At 39.1% G+C, this 18,076-nt stretch overlaps 1 protein-coding gene across 3 annotated transcripts in view; it reads right to left on the reverse strand.

Annotated features, from left to right (window-relative positions):
- The window catches only part of ankrd22 (ankyrin repeat domain 22), an 18,621-nt gene extending 1,619 nt beyond the window's left edge, over nucleotides 1–17,002 (reverse strand). Inside the window, exons 1-6 of one of the 3 annotated variants that reach the window (XM_044101999.1) lie at nucleotides 16,921–16,998; nucleotides 7,094–7,234; nucleotides 3,899–4,090; nucleotides 3,718–3,825; nucleotides 1,727–1,804; nucleotides 1,532–1,630 (exon numbers count right to left, since the gene is read on the reverse strand). In XM_044101999.1, the coding sequence (XP_043957934.1) occupies nucleotides 1,532–1,630; nucleotides 1,727–1,804; nucleotides 3,718–3,825; nucleotides 3,899–4,090; nucleotides 7,094–7,165 (549 nt within the window). In that variant the 5' untranslated portion in view covers nucleotides 7,166–7,234; nucleotides 16,921–16,998. Of the gene's footprint in view, nucleotides 1–1,531; nucleotides 1,631–1,726; nucleotides 1,805–3,717; nucleotides 3,826–3,898; nucleotides 4,091–7,093; nucleotides 7,235–16,920 lie in introns of all 3 variants that reach the window. The other 2 variants (XM_044102000.1, XM_044102001.1) reach the window with 2 other exon arrangements.
- Between the last annotated feature and the right edge of the window lie 1,074 nt (nucleotides 17,003–18,076).

Below are 18,076 nucleotides of genomic sequence, written 5' to 3' on the forward strand. Positions count from 1 at the left end.
ACATTGCTATTTTTCTACTGGTAAAAGGTATGGATTTCATTCACCCACCATTTTTATCAGAAGGAATAGGGGAACATTTCTGTCCTTTTCAAATTTTAGGTTTTACATGAGTTTTATTTATTCATTTATTTATTTACATTGAATGGAATATATTACTGTAACCCAGCATGCTAGTGGTATCCTAGATGCTATCATTAGTATTTTTGCAAGTTTTAGCTTTTTAGTTAATTTTGGCTTTCACCTAAGTTTTTCACACTGCATGGACTACTGCAGTTGGCTTCAAACGCTTTTGCCATTTTCACCAAAAGTATTCAGCCTCCATACTTGCATTTTCATAGGAAATGAACATTTCTAGTTTCAGTTAAGTTTGTACTGGTTTTGTTTTTAGACCACCATTAGCGTAAGCAGTGTAACTACCGTATATATTGTCTATTTGGCGTTTGTCATTTGATATGTGATTAATTGCAACGATGGACCTGTGTGCGCATTTACTGTGCTTGTTAGAGTCTAACGGACATCTGCACTTTAATTTCTTTCCTTCCTCAACAGTCAGCTGGCTACTCCTCTGTTTAAACTACAATATGTAGTTTAAATTACATATTAGGCAAATAGTTCTGGTCCCCCCGGAACAGATTTCAGGTCGGGATACAGATATAAATTATTGCGGAAAATGCATCTTTAACTTTGATAAATCATTTGAAGACTAAGCCATCTGTATTGCCCCATTTGTGATTTGTTAAAACAATCAGAGAAGAAGAGCCAGCCTGTATAAATAATACAAATTTGTCTTCAAAAGTTCTTGTGTGAAATGCCAACTTGGTATTGGCAAGTATCTAGACTGTAGACCTAGATTAGAAGAAAGACTTGATCTTGATTGTCTTAAAATACACAGTGAAGTATTCACAGAATAGGTTTAAATACTCAGCAAAATTATTCAAAAAACAGACTGTCTATACATATGTACACACACACACACACACACACACACACACACACACACATATATACCTACAGGGCATGAGTTTCTCAGTATAACTCCTATTTTGTGTGACATTCTGTTCCCCAGATCCATCCATTTTCACTGCGCTTCTGATCAATTTCTCAGTAAAACAACTCATATATACATGTCAAGGTTGTAACTTTCAGTTTAATCGGCAGCTAACAAAATTGTAAAAATAAATAAATAAATGAAAACACGCATTAGCAGTGTTGCAGTGTTCAAAGTGTGGGAAAAAAGTAGCAGCTTATAGTCCAGAATTTACGGTACATAAAATTAAGCAGGTATGAAGCTTCTCTTATCGGGAGCATTGAATGCAAAAGGATTATCATACAAAACATTGATACTTGTCAAATTATGCTAAAATATGGGATTGCAGATGATAATAAATGAAGAGTTGCTTGAGAACCGAAGAGCCAGTTCTTCTCTGGGAGCCGAGCCACAAGAACCGGCTTTCTGAAAAGAACTGAACTTCCTATCACTAAACATTCTGCCACAATGTAAAGGAATGTTAACATCATGTTGTGGACATACATTATTCCTGATGTCAGTTTTGGCATTCCGTTTCAACAACAGTGGAACCAGATGGTGATTTTTCTTCTGACAGACATAGTGCAGCGCCGTGTTTCCTTTCTACAGCAGAAAAAGACATTGTTGTCAGGACAGTGATCAGACAGAAGCTGCAATCTGATATTTACTATGTCTCCTTCTATGTGGAGTTTCACTCACATAGTCAATGGTGCTGACATTAACACTGCTGCTCAGCACGACATCCATTAGTGCCACACTCTTTCTCTGTTTCTGCAGCTGCAACAAGAGCACAAATAGCTGCAGAGGTCAGACATGATGTAGTAAAAAAGTCAGGAGCACAGAGCGCTAATTTTCTCAACTGGCCAGTTACAGTAACATGATGAAGAGAAGCTGCATGGGAACTGGGGAACTCTTTTTGTTTGTTGAGCTACTTAATCAGCTATTGTTCAACATTTTGCTCAGTTTTGGAAAATTTACATCTGGTTGAAATGAGATAATAAGAGTTACTCGTCCTGTTGGTTGCAAGAGAACAAGCTGCTTCCATTAAGCTACGTCCATTAAAACTAAATTTTACTTTTAATGCTCCAATGGTAATAAAAGATGACTGTTGGTCTGAGTTTTCCACTCTGGACGGTCCAGAGGACAGACTCTTGTCAGTTCTCTTTTGGGGCTAGACCAGCGCCCCAGAAGTCAAGCTAAATAGCCAATCATGTGTGGTTGTAAGGAAAGTTACTAAACATTTGGCCACTCAGCATCTCTGAATTTCATGTCTTTCTCATGTCTCTTTTGTGTCTCCGACGGCCGGGCACAAGAATCTCATCCCTGGCATAGATGTCTGTGTTACCGAACACCGGAAGGTTTTGGGTCTCCATGGTGACAAAGTTGATAGTGTCAAAGACTGCAGTTGAGGGAAACTGACCGAATTCTTCACCTTGAATGACAATGGAGATGATTTGATGACTGGTATGCTACAGTTTTGTTCCCCTGCATGTTTTATTAGTTTTAGTTACCATATTGCTCTGTTCTGTTTTGTTAATGTTTTCTGTTCATCAACTGCTGTTATTTATTCTATGCTTTTTAATCTGTTATTCTGGTTAAACTATTGCTAATACTGCTCTGGATAAATGTTGCTTAGATTTCTTTTTTATTATTTTTAATAATGATGATGCCCTTCTTACCTTCCGTCAGTTTCTGCAGCTATTATGATGTTAATGTTTGGTTGATAGGATATTTTCTGGTTAAGATATGGCCATTCTGATGTGGTGTTATACAAGGAACTGCTTGCTGACTCAGATCTATTAACATTCATATTTAGAATGTTTTGCTGAGCACCTGATTGCCAGATAAATCCAGGGGGATTGCTTGGTGTTCTGTTTCCATCAGAACTTGGTCAAGTAAGTCTTAAGTCTTTTGGATTCCTGGATTTCTGAAAGGAGCCTTGCCTCCTCCTAACCTAGCAGAACTGAGCGCTACCTCATCTCACTGAACCCATCTTACTGAACAGGCTTCAACCTCAAATCACTGAGTCAACCCACTTCCACCTGACTTCACTAAACAGAGCCATGCCTCCACTTCACCATATTGAACAGACCCAGATCCCTAACTTCACTGACTGAACCAGGCAACACCTCATCACCAAACCAAGCTATGACTGCATCCACCTGCTTATGACTCTGTTCATAAGCAGACTACCCTCTGAATTATCAGTTTTATCTGTCTTGAGACAGCTACTCAGCCTGGCTTCTTGGTTGTGAACCAACTAAGCCCAACTCTGCTAACAAGATTTAAAAGGGCAGTACTATGTATTTTCTAGGAAATAGTGCCATTTTATAGCAAAATCAAGTAACTATGTTACGTTTGGTTGTTATAAAAAGGCTCCATATAAAAAACGAATTAGAAGAAATTTGACTTTGCAATTTAGCGCCTTGAAATTGGATCTGTCTCTTTAAGAAATTCCTACTTTTCTGGCACCTCAACTTCAGGACGTCATCACAATATCCCTCCTCTATTAATGCTTTAACAAAGTTTTTTCCAGCATTGCACTGAGAAGTAGCCATCAAGAGATGGACTGTACAATGTGGTTGAATTGTATAAGCTTCCCATTGTGATTGTGTAAAAAGCTATTCTAAACATTAAAAAGCATCACTGTACTATATCTTGCAAGAAGGGTGCATATTGGCTGATTTTACCATGAGGAAGTATCCAAGCAGCAGAATAGGCATCAGGATGGTGATCATCAGGTAGTCCAAAAGAGACAGAGTCCTCTTAGACACATAGTGAAGACATGTCCTCTGTTTCTGAGGGACACATTGACACAGAGTCAGCACAGAGTCAGTATTCTAGCTTTTTGACATCATCATGATGGCACACCTTATTGGTAAGCTGGGCATTTGCCTTGTTGTCAACTAGATACTTCACCACTGTCAGGTTACCACGACGACAAGCAGCAATGAGGGGCGTGTCCCCAGTGTGTTGGTCCTGAACATCCAGCATGGTTGGATCCTTCTTCAGGATGGTATAAAGCTGATGGAGGTCTCCGTCATAGGCTGCCTGACAGGCTAACTGAAGGCGTGAGTGGCAGAAGGAAGAGGCAGGGGAGAAGTTTAATATGGGGTCAGACAAAAATTTTAATTACCTGAAATATTGTTTGATCAGAAAAAGATTCAAAACCATGCTTGCATTCTGCTGTGGATAATCTATGGAATGTTGGAAGCTCCACCTCTGCAGAAGACGATGTGAGATCAACTGAGAGATGAACTGCTCAATCAGGGAGTATATAATATTCAGACAACCTGATTATGAATGCTAACAGTTAAGAAGCAGAGTGTCATTCTACAATTTCTGTTGAAGGTCTTAAGGTAACTCAGGATAATTTAATTGGGTAAACTCTGCATACAGTTAAAAGTAAACACTGACTCAAATAAGAATGTTCAATTTTCAGTTTTTAATTTCGATCTAAACATGTTGAGAAGGTAAAAGAAAGGATGGGTTTTGTGAGGTTTTACTATCCCACTTGACTGTCCTGTATGTAGCTCAGTATCCACCAAGTCTAAATCAATAACAGAAACAGTTTTGCTATTTGGGATCTGGAAATCCTCACTTAGTCTACTTGAGGACTCGTGATGCAGTCGGAAATTGTTTGATCCATGACTGTGCTCCATGACAATTACTATACTGAAAAAATAACTCTTTGGGTGAACATAAAAAAATAATGGGAAGGTTTTCCACCTGATTACTTTGCTTTATTTCAGCACCATGTAATTCTGTTACTCCTATTTAAAACAACTTAATTTATTAAGGTTATTCCAATGTAAAGCAATTGTGTTGGCTCAACTTATGTTATTATGGTTATTCTAATTTAAATAAAATGAGTTGGCTCAACTTATTTTATTATTGTCATTCTATTAAGTGTTGGCTCAACTTAATATATTATGGTTATTCCAATTTAAAGCAAATGTGTTGGCTCAATTTAATTTATTAAGGTTGATTCAACTCATTTAGTTGGACCCAATGTAATTTAAAAGAGCCAGCCCAACTAACTTGCAACGCTTTGGACCAAATAATTTACTTGATTAAGATTAACGGCAATTTAGTTGAAACCAACTTTTTTTTTCCGAAGAGTTTTTGCGCGCTAGTGGCTCGTATTTTTTTGAGACAGTAGGCAGACAGGGTGAGGACATGCGGAAAAGGTCACCGGGAGTCGAACCAGCGACGTCTGCGTCGAGGACTAAGGCCTCCAAACGTGTAGTGTGCTAAACCCCTGCGCCACCACAGCACACTGGAGAAACCAACTTATGTTACAGTGATACCTTCACATTAATTATTAAGTTGATCCAACTCATGAAAATTAATTTAGCTCAACAAACATGCTTCATGCTGAAAGAAAGCTATTTAATCATGTGAAAATCCTTTCCATGATTTAATTACGTTAATTCAAAGACATTTTTTTTTAAAAGTCAGACACTTTTTACAGTTCTTAAATGCACTGTAACAGTGCAGTTCTTAAATGCTGAAAGAACGAACTGCACTGTAACAAAAACGATTGTCTCGCGTGAACTCACGTGATCTCACTCGGCTTCAACACAAGATCAGACTGACTATAATGAATCATGTTATCTCAACATGATTGAATTTCATAAACGTAAAGTTGTTGAATTTCTTGTTTATCCAACATGATTGCATCAGGTTTTTGTTTGAAATATGAAATTATTTAGTTAAAAGTACATGATATTCTTTTGTTAATGTGATAACCCCCTAAATTCATTTTTTTCAGTGTAGAGCACTTGTCACAATAGACTGATTGTCAGATAACAACTTACTTCATGTTTGTCTGTCTTAAGGAGCTGTTATGTGTTAAATGATCTTCTCTAATAAAACTTGCTCAGCCAATGGATGTTGGCTACTATGTAAATAGTAGACAGAAAAGACTCATTCTACTTTTACTATTAGTATCAGGTTCGAAAGATGGCAGTGTTGCCATCTAAGTAAAGAACAATTTTCATGCCACTCTTTTATCTTCTGTATCATTCCAAAACAGTTTGAAGCGCTAAAACATGTTGCACCTCTTTGATTTAATTATGAGCAACGCGCCACATAAATATTTTTGCAGATGACCTTAGTGATCATTGTGTAGTAGGTACAGTTAGAAATCTCAAATTGCTTTGAAAATTGAATATACTAAGGCTCAGCATATCACAGTTATAGGATGTTATCGGCCACCTTCTACTGTCTGTGATGCACTTCCTAATTTGTACAAATATCTAGGGGATTTAAATCTACATTGGCTGACAGCATCTTCAGATATCATACAATCTGTGATTCTTTAAATCTCACCCAGTTAATTAACTAGCCCACCTAATCACAAATGCACTCTAAAATCATTGTTCTTTGATTTAATTATGATAAATGCACCACATAAATATTTTGCAGATGATCTTGGTAATCATTGTGTAGTAGGCACAGTTTGAAATCTCAAATTGCCAAAACCAAAGTCACATATTCTGATCAAAAGAGATCTAACACATCTAAATGAGCAAGCCTTTGTTCATGACTTGTCACATTTTAAGTGGAATAGGGTCTCTCTTTTTGATAACATAGACCTGATTGAAATAACATTACAAGTAATGTAAAAAACATAAACAAATAAAAAATACTTAAGACTGAAATGCACTCAGTGTAATGCACTGAGAAGAAGCGTGTTCATATTTGAGGTTCTTTGAATATTTGCAAATATATTGTGGGTTTCATTTATTCAGTTTGATGAAAATATTGATGGAAGAAGAAGTGGCTGTAGATATTAATGGGCAAGAAGAGATACTAAAAGTTGTTCAGGGAAACCAAGAGAAAGTTCAAGAAAGAACTAGGTCAAGACTTCAATCACAAGCACAGTCTGAAAGCTTTCAGGCCAGGGACATGGTTTGGAGAAAACACATCAGAAGTCGGCAATAGAAAGGTGGAAAGACGGACCCAGATTTCCTTGGACCTTACACCATAACAAAGGTTGATGGGAGAAGTGTTGACGTTGTTAACAGAGAGAAATCTATCAATATGGTCAACATTGATCACCTTAAAAGATGCAAGGAGGAGACACCGAGGATCCCAGGGAAACTGATCAAACCGCCACCTGCATCTGCTCATCTGCAGTACCTCTTGCTCCCACCATCACCAGAGCACTGCCTTCTGCCAAAACAGAAGTACCTCGACAACCTGTGGAACCACAGCAATACCAGCTTGTACACCACCTTCTGTTACAACTGCCATTGTAAGGCACTTAAAGACACCCAATGTTAATATTGAAAATTTTTAAAATGGCTTTTGAAAATTATTTCTTGAGAAATTGCTATTATTCATTTGAATCTGTCACAGTTTGTAGATACATAAAGTACTCCACATACCTATAGCAAATAATTTTGCGTCTTATTTCACATTATGAAAGAATTTTCTCTTTGCCATTGCTTAATGTAAAAAGACTGATCATAATGAACATTTGACATATTAATATTTAGTTTTTTATGTTACCTTATACTATGAAATTAGCATAAAGAGTGTACTGCTGTATAATAACCAAATTGATCTTTTTTTTCTTCAATTTTCTCTTATATATTAAAGAAGCTTGGAAAGGCAAATATGTCCATGTATTTTGTCATCAATTGGAGTATACAAGTATGTTTGACAGATTCCCTTGCATATTCATTTCCATGTGAAGTCAGTCGTTTGCTTTTATTTACAATTTTAACAATGGATTTTTCAAGATGAATCAGATGAATCCATATAAGGATATATGAATATAAGGATATAAGGACTTTTGCAACGATTAAGTATAAAATGCTTTCAGTATGTTCAGAAAGTTCTAGTTGCAGAGGAGTCACCTGTCTTTGTCAATTCAGGCAGCTTACAGAATGGAAATGGCAATGACTGCTCAGAGAAACTGGTATGTTTACATTTTTAAAATGAATTGCAGAAAATTCAACACATTTGTTATATCTAATGTGCATAGTTTCAAACATGAGAAATGAATGATAAAGTAGCATGTTTGTCATGCTTTAATATCTGAAGGATAACATCACCATTAACAAAGATGCACAAAAAAGCCAGTAACACTTTATTTGACGAGTTGTGAATAAGACTGTCATGACACCATCATAAACATGACATATCCTGTGATGAACATAAGTCTTTATGAATATTTATGACTGTTGTCATAACGTGTCATTCGGTAAATCATGACACTTTTAATACAAAGTCGACATTATTCAAAATGTCTCAAAATGCCGCTACAGTGCTATATTTGACTATCAAAAAGGGTCCTTATGATAAAAAATGGTATGCTTACCACCGGTTAATGTAAATTACTTTTATAATATTTTGTGTCTCCTCATGTCATGTTTTGTTGACATGATAGTCGATGCTTTTATTTTGAAAGGGCTTGGAACGGTAAGGTGACTGACGCAAAACGGTAGAAGTAGCGCGGCCGTTGGGGCAGAGAAAGCTGACATGAACGAGTCGGAGTGAAGGGGAGATAGTTTGGGTGTGATTCAGGGTTACAATCGGTTGGTTGGCGCTTGGTTGATGAGGGAACAAGGTGAGTGTGTTGTGTGTATATATGTTTATTTTTCCTGTGAACGTGTATTTCTCTATTGGGTGTGACGGTTGTGTTTTGACACTAGATGGTGCTGATTTTTATGGTCAACCGTCAGCAGTTGAAATACGTTGCATTTTATTTCATAACAGGGATTTTGGATTTTAATAAATACATTTATTGTAAAACATAATTTTAGCACAGAAGATAAAATATTTATATGTTAATGTCAGAACAACACTGTTTGAATACTAATGTTATTTTATTTGTATATTTTGTAGCTCTTACGGTGAGTTCACAATAAAAGGCTGTTCAATAAAGGACTGTGAACCATCAGTTTAAGAGACCATCTCATTCAACCGGGACGCTACAGTAAGAGCTTGACCCAAGCTGAGAAGAGCTTCACGCCGAGCTAAGAAGAAGTTCAATCATTCTCAGCACCAAGGTCCCAGTGAAAGCCACATTAAGGTTCCAGCTTCACGGCTCCAAGTAAGGTCTTCTGGGATTTGATGGTCAACGGTATAGCCCTGTCCTCAGCATGGAAGCATCTGAAAAGGAAACAGAGTACACAGAGGACCTACCTGTCAACGAGGAAGAGGAGCCTCCATGCTCTGTTCGTCAAAGGAAGCCCACAGAAAAAATGCGAGCATATCAGGAGGAGGAGGCCCACAAAAAGGAAAAACGTCTAATCAAAGTTTATGATCAATGGAAAAGGCAAGTACGTACGGCACGAGAGCAATTAAAAGCAGACATAACAAACAGTCAAATTGCTTCACTCATGGACATCTTAGAAAAAGAAAGAGATGGCGTCATAAAATTATATACAGAAATAAGGGAAATCATTACTCCCTGCAGTGACACAAGGCGACTTATAGATGCATGCGAAGCAGTCACCAATGACATTATCAGAGTTGCATATGAAAGACTCTCAGGCATAGATGACTATGACAGTGGGAAAGTGAAGGCTCGTTTACGTGAACTTCTTAATCCAGACTATGCTCAATCCATTTACAGTTCTTCTATCACACACTTAAGTAAACAGCCACCAGTAATTCAAACTCTGCAAGGTCAGTAGTAGCTGTAAAGAGAGCAGAGGCTGCAGCAGAGTTGGCAGCCAAGGAAGCAGAGTATGAAGTGTTATTAGAAGAAGAAAAACAAAGAGAAAGGATTCAACTTTTGGAGGAAAGACAGAGAAAGGAGCTAGAATCTCAAAAACGTGAGTTAGAGAGATTAAAAGCTGAAAAAGAGTTAAAGGCTGCTCGAGCTAGATTAATAACTTATGACCAGGAGATAAAGAGTGAGAGCAGTGTTCATGTTGACAGTACCAGAGCAGCTCAGAAGGCTTCCATAGTTTCTCCTCCCATTCAAGTCCCTAAAAGCAACATTGTGTCCACCTCACCTCCACAAGCAGATGTTTTTTATTTAGCCCAAGCATTACAGGACAGTGTCACCATGAACAGACTGCCAATGCCTGAGCCCTCCACTTTCACAGGTGACCCAATAGAGTTCATCGAGTGGAAAGCTTCATTTGCTGCACTCATTGATAAAAGGAACATATCACCTGCAGACAAGCTGTACTACTTAAAGAAATATGTAGGGGGTTCAGCTCGACAAACACTTGATGGCATCTTCTACAGAAATGACAGTGATGCTTACCATGATGCATGGGAACGCCTCAACCAAAGGTATGGACATCCATTTATTGTACAAAAAGGCGACAGAGAAAGACTGGCAAATGGCTAAAGATACAAACAAATGACTCTGCAGGATTTAGAGCATTTGCTGACTTCATTCAAACATGTCATGAAGCTATGCCACACATAGAAGGTTTAAGCATTCTCAATGATTGTGAGGAGAACCAAAAACTTGTTCAAAAATTACCTAACTGGGCAGCTGCAAGGTGGAATCGTCAGGCCACTCAGTACATGAAAGAAAATGGGAAGTTTCCAAGTTTAAGGCACTTTACTGAGTTCATGTCTTCTGAAGCTGAGATTGTGTGCAATCCTATCACGTCATTTCAGGCTCTCCACTCAACAGACGTCACCAAAACCACCATTAAAGTTTATCAGAAAGAAAAAAGGCCCACCTCCAGTGTTCTCCATACGCAGGTAGTAACAGAAACGGAAAGCACAAAACAAAGGTCAAATATTAAACCACCATGCATGCTCTGTCAAGACAACGGACACAAGCTTCACAGTTGTCCTCAGTTCAAAGGCAAATCACTTGAGGAACGAAGAAAATACATAAAAGATAAAAGACTTTGTTACGGTTGTCTCAAACCCGGACACAGCGCAAAAGACTGTCGTTACCGACTTGCATGTGAAATGTGCAAGAAAAAACACCCTACCTGTCTGCACGATTTTAACTATGACAGCAACAAATCACAGACAAACCAAATTCAAACGAATACAGAACAGGCTGCAACAACCCTGTCTCTCAATGCAGAAACCAATGAACAATGTGTAAGCACTTCTATGATTGTACCAGTATGGGTTTCTTCAGAGCAACAACCAGATAAGGAAAGGCTTGTTTATGCACTCTTGGACACCCAAAGTGATACAGTATTCATTGACCAAGACGTATCTAACAGTCTCAAAGCTAAGTCAACCCCAATAAGATTAAGACTCACCACAATGCTTGGTAAAGATGAAGTTGTGCCAAGCGAGCGTGTCTCAGGTCTCAAAGTGAGAGGCTACAACTCCTCAGAAATAATAGAACTCCCTCCTGCTTACACTAAAGACTGTATACCAGTTAACCGCTCTCACATTCCTTCCTGTGAAACGGCAAGGCAATGGGATCATCTAAAGGTAATAGTGAATGAGATTCCACCACAGCTAGAATGTGAAGTTGGGCTTTTAATTGGCTACAACTGTTCCAAGGCATTAGCACCAAGGCAGGTCATCTTAGGAGGAGAAGGTGAACCCTATGCTGTCTGCACAGCATTGGGCTGGAGTATTGTAGGCCCCACATCATCTCACAATGACTCTTTCAGCATATCTACTGTGTGCCACAGAGTTACAGTCAAAGAACTCCCTTTAATGACTCCCACTGATGCACTCAAGATTCTCGAGTCTGACTTTAAGGATGATAACAAGGATAACAAATCAGTGTCTCAAGATGATATTCTCTTTCTGAATACACTTAAGGAAGGAATTTATAAAAACAATGAAGGACATTATGAAATGCCACTTCCATTTAAGGAGAGACCTCTGTTACCAGACAATAAGCAAATGGCCACTGTGCGACTTCAAAGCCTCAAAAACAAACTGTCAAAAGACCAAAGATACAAGGAGCAATATGTAAAGTTTATGGGCGAAGTCATAGAGAAGGGTGATGCAGAGGAAGTTCAAAACGAAGCAAAAGAAGGAGAAAGGTGGTATATTCCCCATCACGGAATATATCATCCCCAAAAACCAGACAAACTCAGAGTAGTCTTTGACGCCTCAGCAAAATATAAAGGTAACAGTCTCAATGATCACTTGCTGTCAGGCCCAGATTTGCTGAACAATCTAAATGGTGTTCTAATCAGATTCAGACGGCATCAAGTTGCATTATTATGTGACATTGAAAAAATGTTCCATCAATTTCATGTGTATGAAGCAGATAGAGACTATTTAAGATTTTTGTGGTGGAAAATGGCAACCTGAATACTGAGCCTCAAGAGTTTGAATGAAGGTCCATTTTTTCGGTGCCACATCCTCACCAGGATGTGCCAATTATGGATTAAAACATCTTGCAAAAGAAAACGAGACACAGTTTCCTTGCCTCTCAGTTCATAATGAAAGATTTCTATGTCGACGATGGTGTAACAAGTACTGCAAGCGTCAAGGAAGCTATTCAGCTCGCCCAGGAGGCTCAAACACTTTGTGCTTCAGGTGGCCTCAGACTACACAAGTTTGTAAGTAATGACAAAACAGTGTTAGAAAGCATTCCATCATCTGAACGCCTCTCCACAGCAAGCATGTGACCTAGCATTTAATGACTCCAAACTTGAAAGAGCGCTAGGCATTCACTGGCACATTGACTCAGACACACTGAGGTTTCGCGACCCAATGACCAACCTGCTACAAGGCGTGGCATTCTATCTATGGTTGCATCTTTGTACGCACCCATTGGGATTCATCTCCCCCTTTGTACTCACAGGCAAAAGAGTGCTTCAAGAGACATGCAAACAAGGCACAGGCTGGGATGATCCCCTTCCCAGTGAACTAAAGCCAGTATGGGATAACTGGAAAGATGACTTGAAGAACTTGGAGAAAATTACAATGTCACGCTGTTATGTTCCTAAAGACTTTGGCCAAATAGTAAAAACCGAGCTTCATCATTTTTCTGATGCAAGTTCATATGGTTATGGTCAGTGTTCGTATTTAAGATATGTAAACAAAGATGATAAGGTGTATTGTGCTTTAGTTACAGCAAAGACCAGAGTTGCTCCTATTAAGGTAACAACAATACCAAGACTTGAACTAACGGCTGCTGTTGTTTCCATTATTGTAAGCAACATGTTAAAGGATGAGCTTGGATTGACACAGATTGATGAGTATTTCTGGACGGACTCTAAGGTAGTTTTAGGCTACATTAATAATGAAGCGCTGCCGTTTTCACACATTTGTCTCCAATCGAGTTCAAAAGATAAGGCTCAACAGCACCCCCCAGCAATGGAGATACATTTCTTCTGAGCAAAATCCAGCAGATATTGCCTCCAGAGGTTCAAGCGCAGGTGAACTCATCTCATCAGACTGGTTCAAAGGGCCACAGTTTCTGTGGGACAAAGAAATCCCTCCTGCTGCAAAGATCAACATGGACTTACCACTCGGAGATCCAGAAGTTAAAAGGGCACATGCGCTGAACACTTTCAAAACAGAGAAGAAAGGTTTGGCAGACAAGTTAACAAAGTTTTCTTCTTGGTACAAATCCACTCAAGCTATTGCTCGACTGATTTGTGCCAAGAGAGATAAAACAACAGGTCATAGCACAGCACAAGAAAGACGAAACGCTGAATGTGTCATTCTAAAAGATGTACAAGCAAATGAATATCCAGAGGAGATAAAGATGCTTAAACATGGAAAGGCACTTCCTCACAAAAGCAAGCTGTTTCAGATGGACACTTTTCTTGATAGTGATGGACTCCTTAAGGTGGGAGGAAGGCTAAAGGATGCTTCTTTCTCTTCCTCACTGAAACATCCAGTATTAGTTCCAAAGGGTCACCATGTCACTCAGCTATTAATTGCTCATTTCCACAGTAAGGTGCAACACCAAGGGAAAGGAATGACAATCAATGAGATCAGGTCAAATGGAATTTGGATTCCTGGCATCAACAGAGCTGTAACAAAATTTATACACCAATGTGTAAAGTGTCGCAGACTCAGAAGAGGAACAGAGGAACAAAGAATGTCTGATCTACCAAAGGTGCGCTTAGAGCCATCGCCACCATTCACATTTTGTGGAATGGACTGTTTTGGTCCCTTTCTAACCAAACAAGCTCGAAAGGTGCATGTTGCTATGGACTTCTTTTCACTTGTCTTTGTTGCAGAGCAGTGCACATAGAAATGTTAGATGATATGACTACAGACGCATTTATCAATGCGCTCCGTTGTTTTATAGCCATAAGAGGAGCAGTCAGCGAGATAAAGTGTGATCAAGGAAGCAACTTTGTCGGAGCTAAAAATGAGCTGCAGGAAGCTTTACAACAAGTGGACACTAACCGCATTATCACATTTCTGGCCGAGAAGCAGTGTGACTTCAACATGCACACGCCTCATTCAAGCCATACAGGAGGTGTGTGGGAAAGGCAAATCAGGACGGTTCGAAACATCCTGCGCTCGACGGCTTCACTTTCGTCAGGCAGGATGGATGACTCATCTTTAAGGACATTCTTTTATGAGGCAATGTCGATCGTGAACAGCAGACCTCTTACAGTGGATAACCTCAGTGACCCAAACAGTCCAGAGCCATTGACCCCAAATCATCTGCTCACCATGAAATCAAAGGCAGCCTTGCCCCCTCCAGGTAACTTCATCAAGGAAGACATTTATGCACGGAAAAGATGGCGGCAAGTGCAGTACCTATCAGAGCAGTTTTGGAAAAGGGAGTATCTATCCAACATCGCAACAAGGCAGAAATGGCATACTCCGAAGAGAAATCTGAAGGTTGGAGATGTTGTCATGGAGAAGATGGATGATTTACCTCGCAATGAATGGAGATTAGCACGTGTAATGGACGTAGTAACAGATAAAGATGGACTTGTAAGAAAAGTAAAGATTCGTTTTGGAGAACGGAAGATGGAGAATGGACAGTGTTCCCGTAAAGTTTCTATAGTGGAACGCCCAGTGCAGAAACTGATTCTATTATTAGAAACTGTTTAACTATAGTCTTAAGTTTAAGTTGCATTCTTTCCTATGTCTCGTGTTTTCATAGAGGTTAAAGGTTACAGGTCATTTTTTCTGAAGGAAATCATTATCGCCCTATTTGTTTAGTTAAGCTCTAATGATTTGGTGGGAGTGTAAATTACTTTTATAATATTTTGTGTCTCCTCATGTCATGTTTTGTTGACATGATAGTCGATGCTTTTATTTTGAAAGGGCTTGGAACGGTAAGGTGACTGACGCAAAACGGTAGAAGTAGCGCGGCCGTTGGGGCAGAGAAAGCTGACATGAACGAGTCGGAGTGAAGGGGAGATAGTTTGGGTGTGATTCAGGGTTACAATCGGTTGGTTGGCGCTTGGTTGATGAGGGAACAAGGTGAGTGTGTTGTGTGTATATATGTTTATTTTTCCTGTGAACGTGTATTTCTCTATTGGGTGTGACGGTTGTGTTTTGACACTAGATGGTGCTGATTTTTATGGTCAACCGTCAGCAGTTGAAATACGTTGCATTTTATTTCATAACAGGGATTTTGGATTTTAATAAATACATTTATTGTAAAACATAATTTTAGCACAGAAGATAAAATATTTATATGTTAATGTCAGAACAACACTGTTTGAATACTAATGTTATTTTATTTGTATATTTTGTAGCTCTTACGGTGAGTTCACAATAAAAGGCTGTTCAATAAAGGACTGTGAACCATCAGTTTAAGAGACCATCTCATTCAACCGGGACGCTACAGTTAAGTTCATGCTGACTAACATATAGTAGTTTGCTATAATAAACACTTTCAATATTGTGTTCACCTAGATAAGGGACATACACTTTCTGACAAATTCCTGTTGGTCAGCTCCTGGCAAATGCCCTGGAATGATTGGGGGAGGATTGCTCCACGTGTGCATGGGGGTGGAGCCGGCATCATGTCAAGGAAGTGATAATAGCATAGACATAGTTCAAATCCTCTTGCTTGATGTTTTTTTTTAAATTGAGTATATAGTAATTGTTTCTATTTTGTGTTTTGATGAAAATGCCGCAGCAACTACATATAAGTAATGTTAAATCAGATGGAAAAAAACAACAACAAAAAGACAAATCTAATATTTTCTGGGGGTACTATGACTTTTTCAGGGGGAGATATTTGCGCCTCCTCCCTCTTAGCCCCCCCTGGCGCCGCCACTGTGCAAAGGACTCTGACACGCTGTCTTTCTTTAGATTCTGGCTGAACCTTCCGCTATTCAAACAAGCATTTCCACCTGGATCTCTTTATTTTCTTTTTTTTTTTTATCTATTTGGATTTTTTTTCTTTAAAATTTATTATTTTTAATTTTAGTGAGGTGGCGTTATGTGCCCTGAAAACACCTTTTAAATAAAATATATAATAATTATTATTAAGGACCGTTGCCATAGTTATTGCTTCAAGAAGTGACAGCCTTCTGAGTATTAATGTAGTTAAGGGTGGTGACAGGGCGGACCAGAAGCTGCGCTCCATTTCCCGCCAATTTGGGATTTATAAAGGAAAGATGCGCAGTGCGTACGCACGGCTTTATACATCAGAATTTGTTTGTGCGCCGCGCTTTTCTAAATTTGTCCTTACGCCAGTTTTTAAAAGTATGAAAGAACTGCGCACTCTATAAATGAGGACTCACTGCGTAAGTATTCACGCAGATTACGTAACTACTCTTCTTCTCGCTGGTCTTCAAGAACTATTGCACGCTATTGCCCCCTGCCGTCCCTGAAAATGATGGATCACAGATTTGAGTGTAACACCTGGACTGGGAGGGAAGGTATTCCTATCCGACCGCGACACCTCTGAACCAGACGGAACTCAGGCGGGCGCGCGGCGCGTAATCTGAACGGAACTGATCTTCGTCGTCTCAGAATAAAATATGATTACTAAACGAACTGGAGGATCAGTTCGGGACAAAAACTGAACGGTTTCAACTTACCTCCGAGTAAACCAGCCCCATGACGGCAGCGACACACCTGAAAAGGTCGTCAACGCCCCGAAACGTCACTGGGAATACTTCCGGTACATTTCAGATTAAAACCTACTTGTTGCTCGATGTGATTCAAACGGTTGCTGGAGTGCACAGAGGAGGTTAATGTTGTGTTTCTTGAAGGAAACGCAAGAAGCCGTTTTCCGTGTTCCAACATCGCTTTATTTTCTTTGCCACACACGTATCATCATCTTCTTCGTGGTCATCATCTTTTCTTTACTGGCAGATCGCAAGCAGCTTTAAGGCGCAAGCAACTTTCAGGTAGCGATCCGCACTTTTAGGTGCGGATCGCACCTTAAAGAAGCTAAGCATTTTACTGAAGGTGCTATGAAGGATCTTTTTTCCTTCTAGTTATCAACACACACGCACCCCTCGCCCGCACACACAGGTCAGGTGAACTAAAAGCTCTGACATATAAGCGTTTTTGGTCACTAACAGTAAAAAAGCTTAAAACTAAAAATTTTGAACTGCTTCCAGCTTCAAACAACCAGATTTACTGTTTCTCAGCATTTCCAAGTTATATTAAGCAAATTATGCTGAAATTTGATTGTGGTGCTGAAATTTCACAAACTGTCCATTTTTGGCTTCTCTCGCTGAGATAAAGCGTTTTTGGTCACTAACAGTAAAAAAGCTTAAAACTCAAAATTTTGAACTGGTTCCAGCTTCAAACAACCAGATTTACTGTTTCTCAGCATTTCCAAGTTATATTAAGCAAATTATGCTGAAATTTGATTGTGGTGCTGAAATTTCACAAACTGTCCATTGATTGTGGTGCTGAAATTTCTGAAATTAAAAAAAGCTTAAAACTCAAAATTTTGAACTGGTTCCAGCTTCAAACAACCAGATTTACTGTTTCTCAGCATTTCCAAGCTATACTAAAGCAAATTATGCTGAAATTTGATTGTGGTGCTGAAATTTCACAAACTGTCCGTTTTTGGCTTCTCTCGCTGAGATAAAGCGTTTTTGGTCACCATCCTTCAAAACACAACCACAAAATTTCTATTACACTGTTAGATAATTTTTATCATTCACTTTAAGCTTTGGCTAGCCAGTTGTATCAGAAGAAATTGCTCCCAGCTTGACCAGAAGACTGAATTCCTGCCTA

The sequence above is a fragment of the Gambusia affinis genome, linkage group LG20 (assembly GCF_019740435.1).
Source record: "Gambusia affinis linkage group LG20, SWU_Gaff_1.0, whole genome shotgun sequence".
Taxonomy (NCBI): domain Eukaryota; kingdom Metazoa; phylum Chordata; class Actinopteri; order Cyprinodontiformes; family Poeciliidae; genus Gambusia; species Gambusia affinis.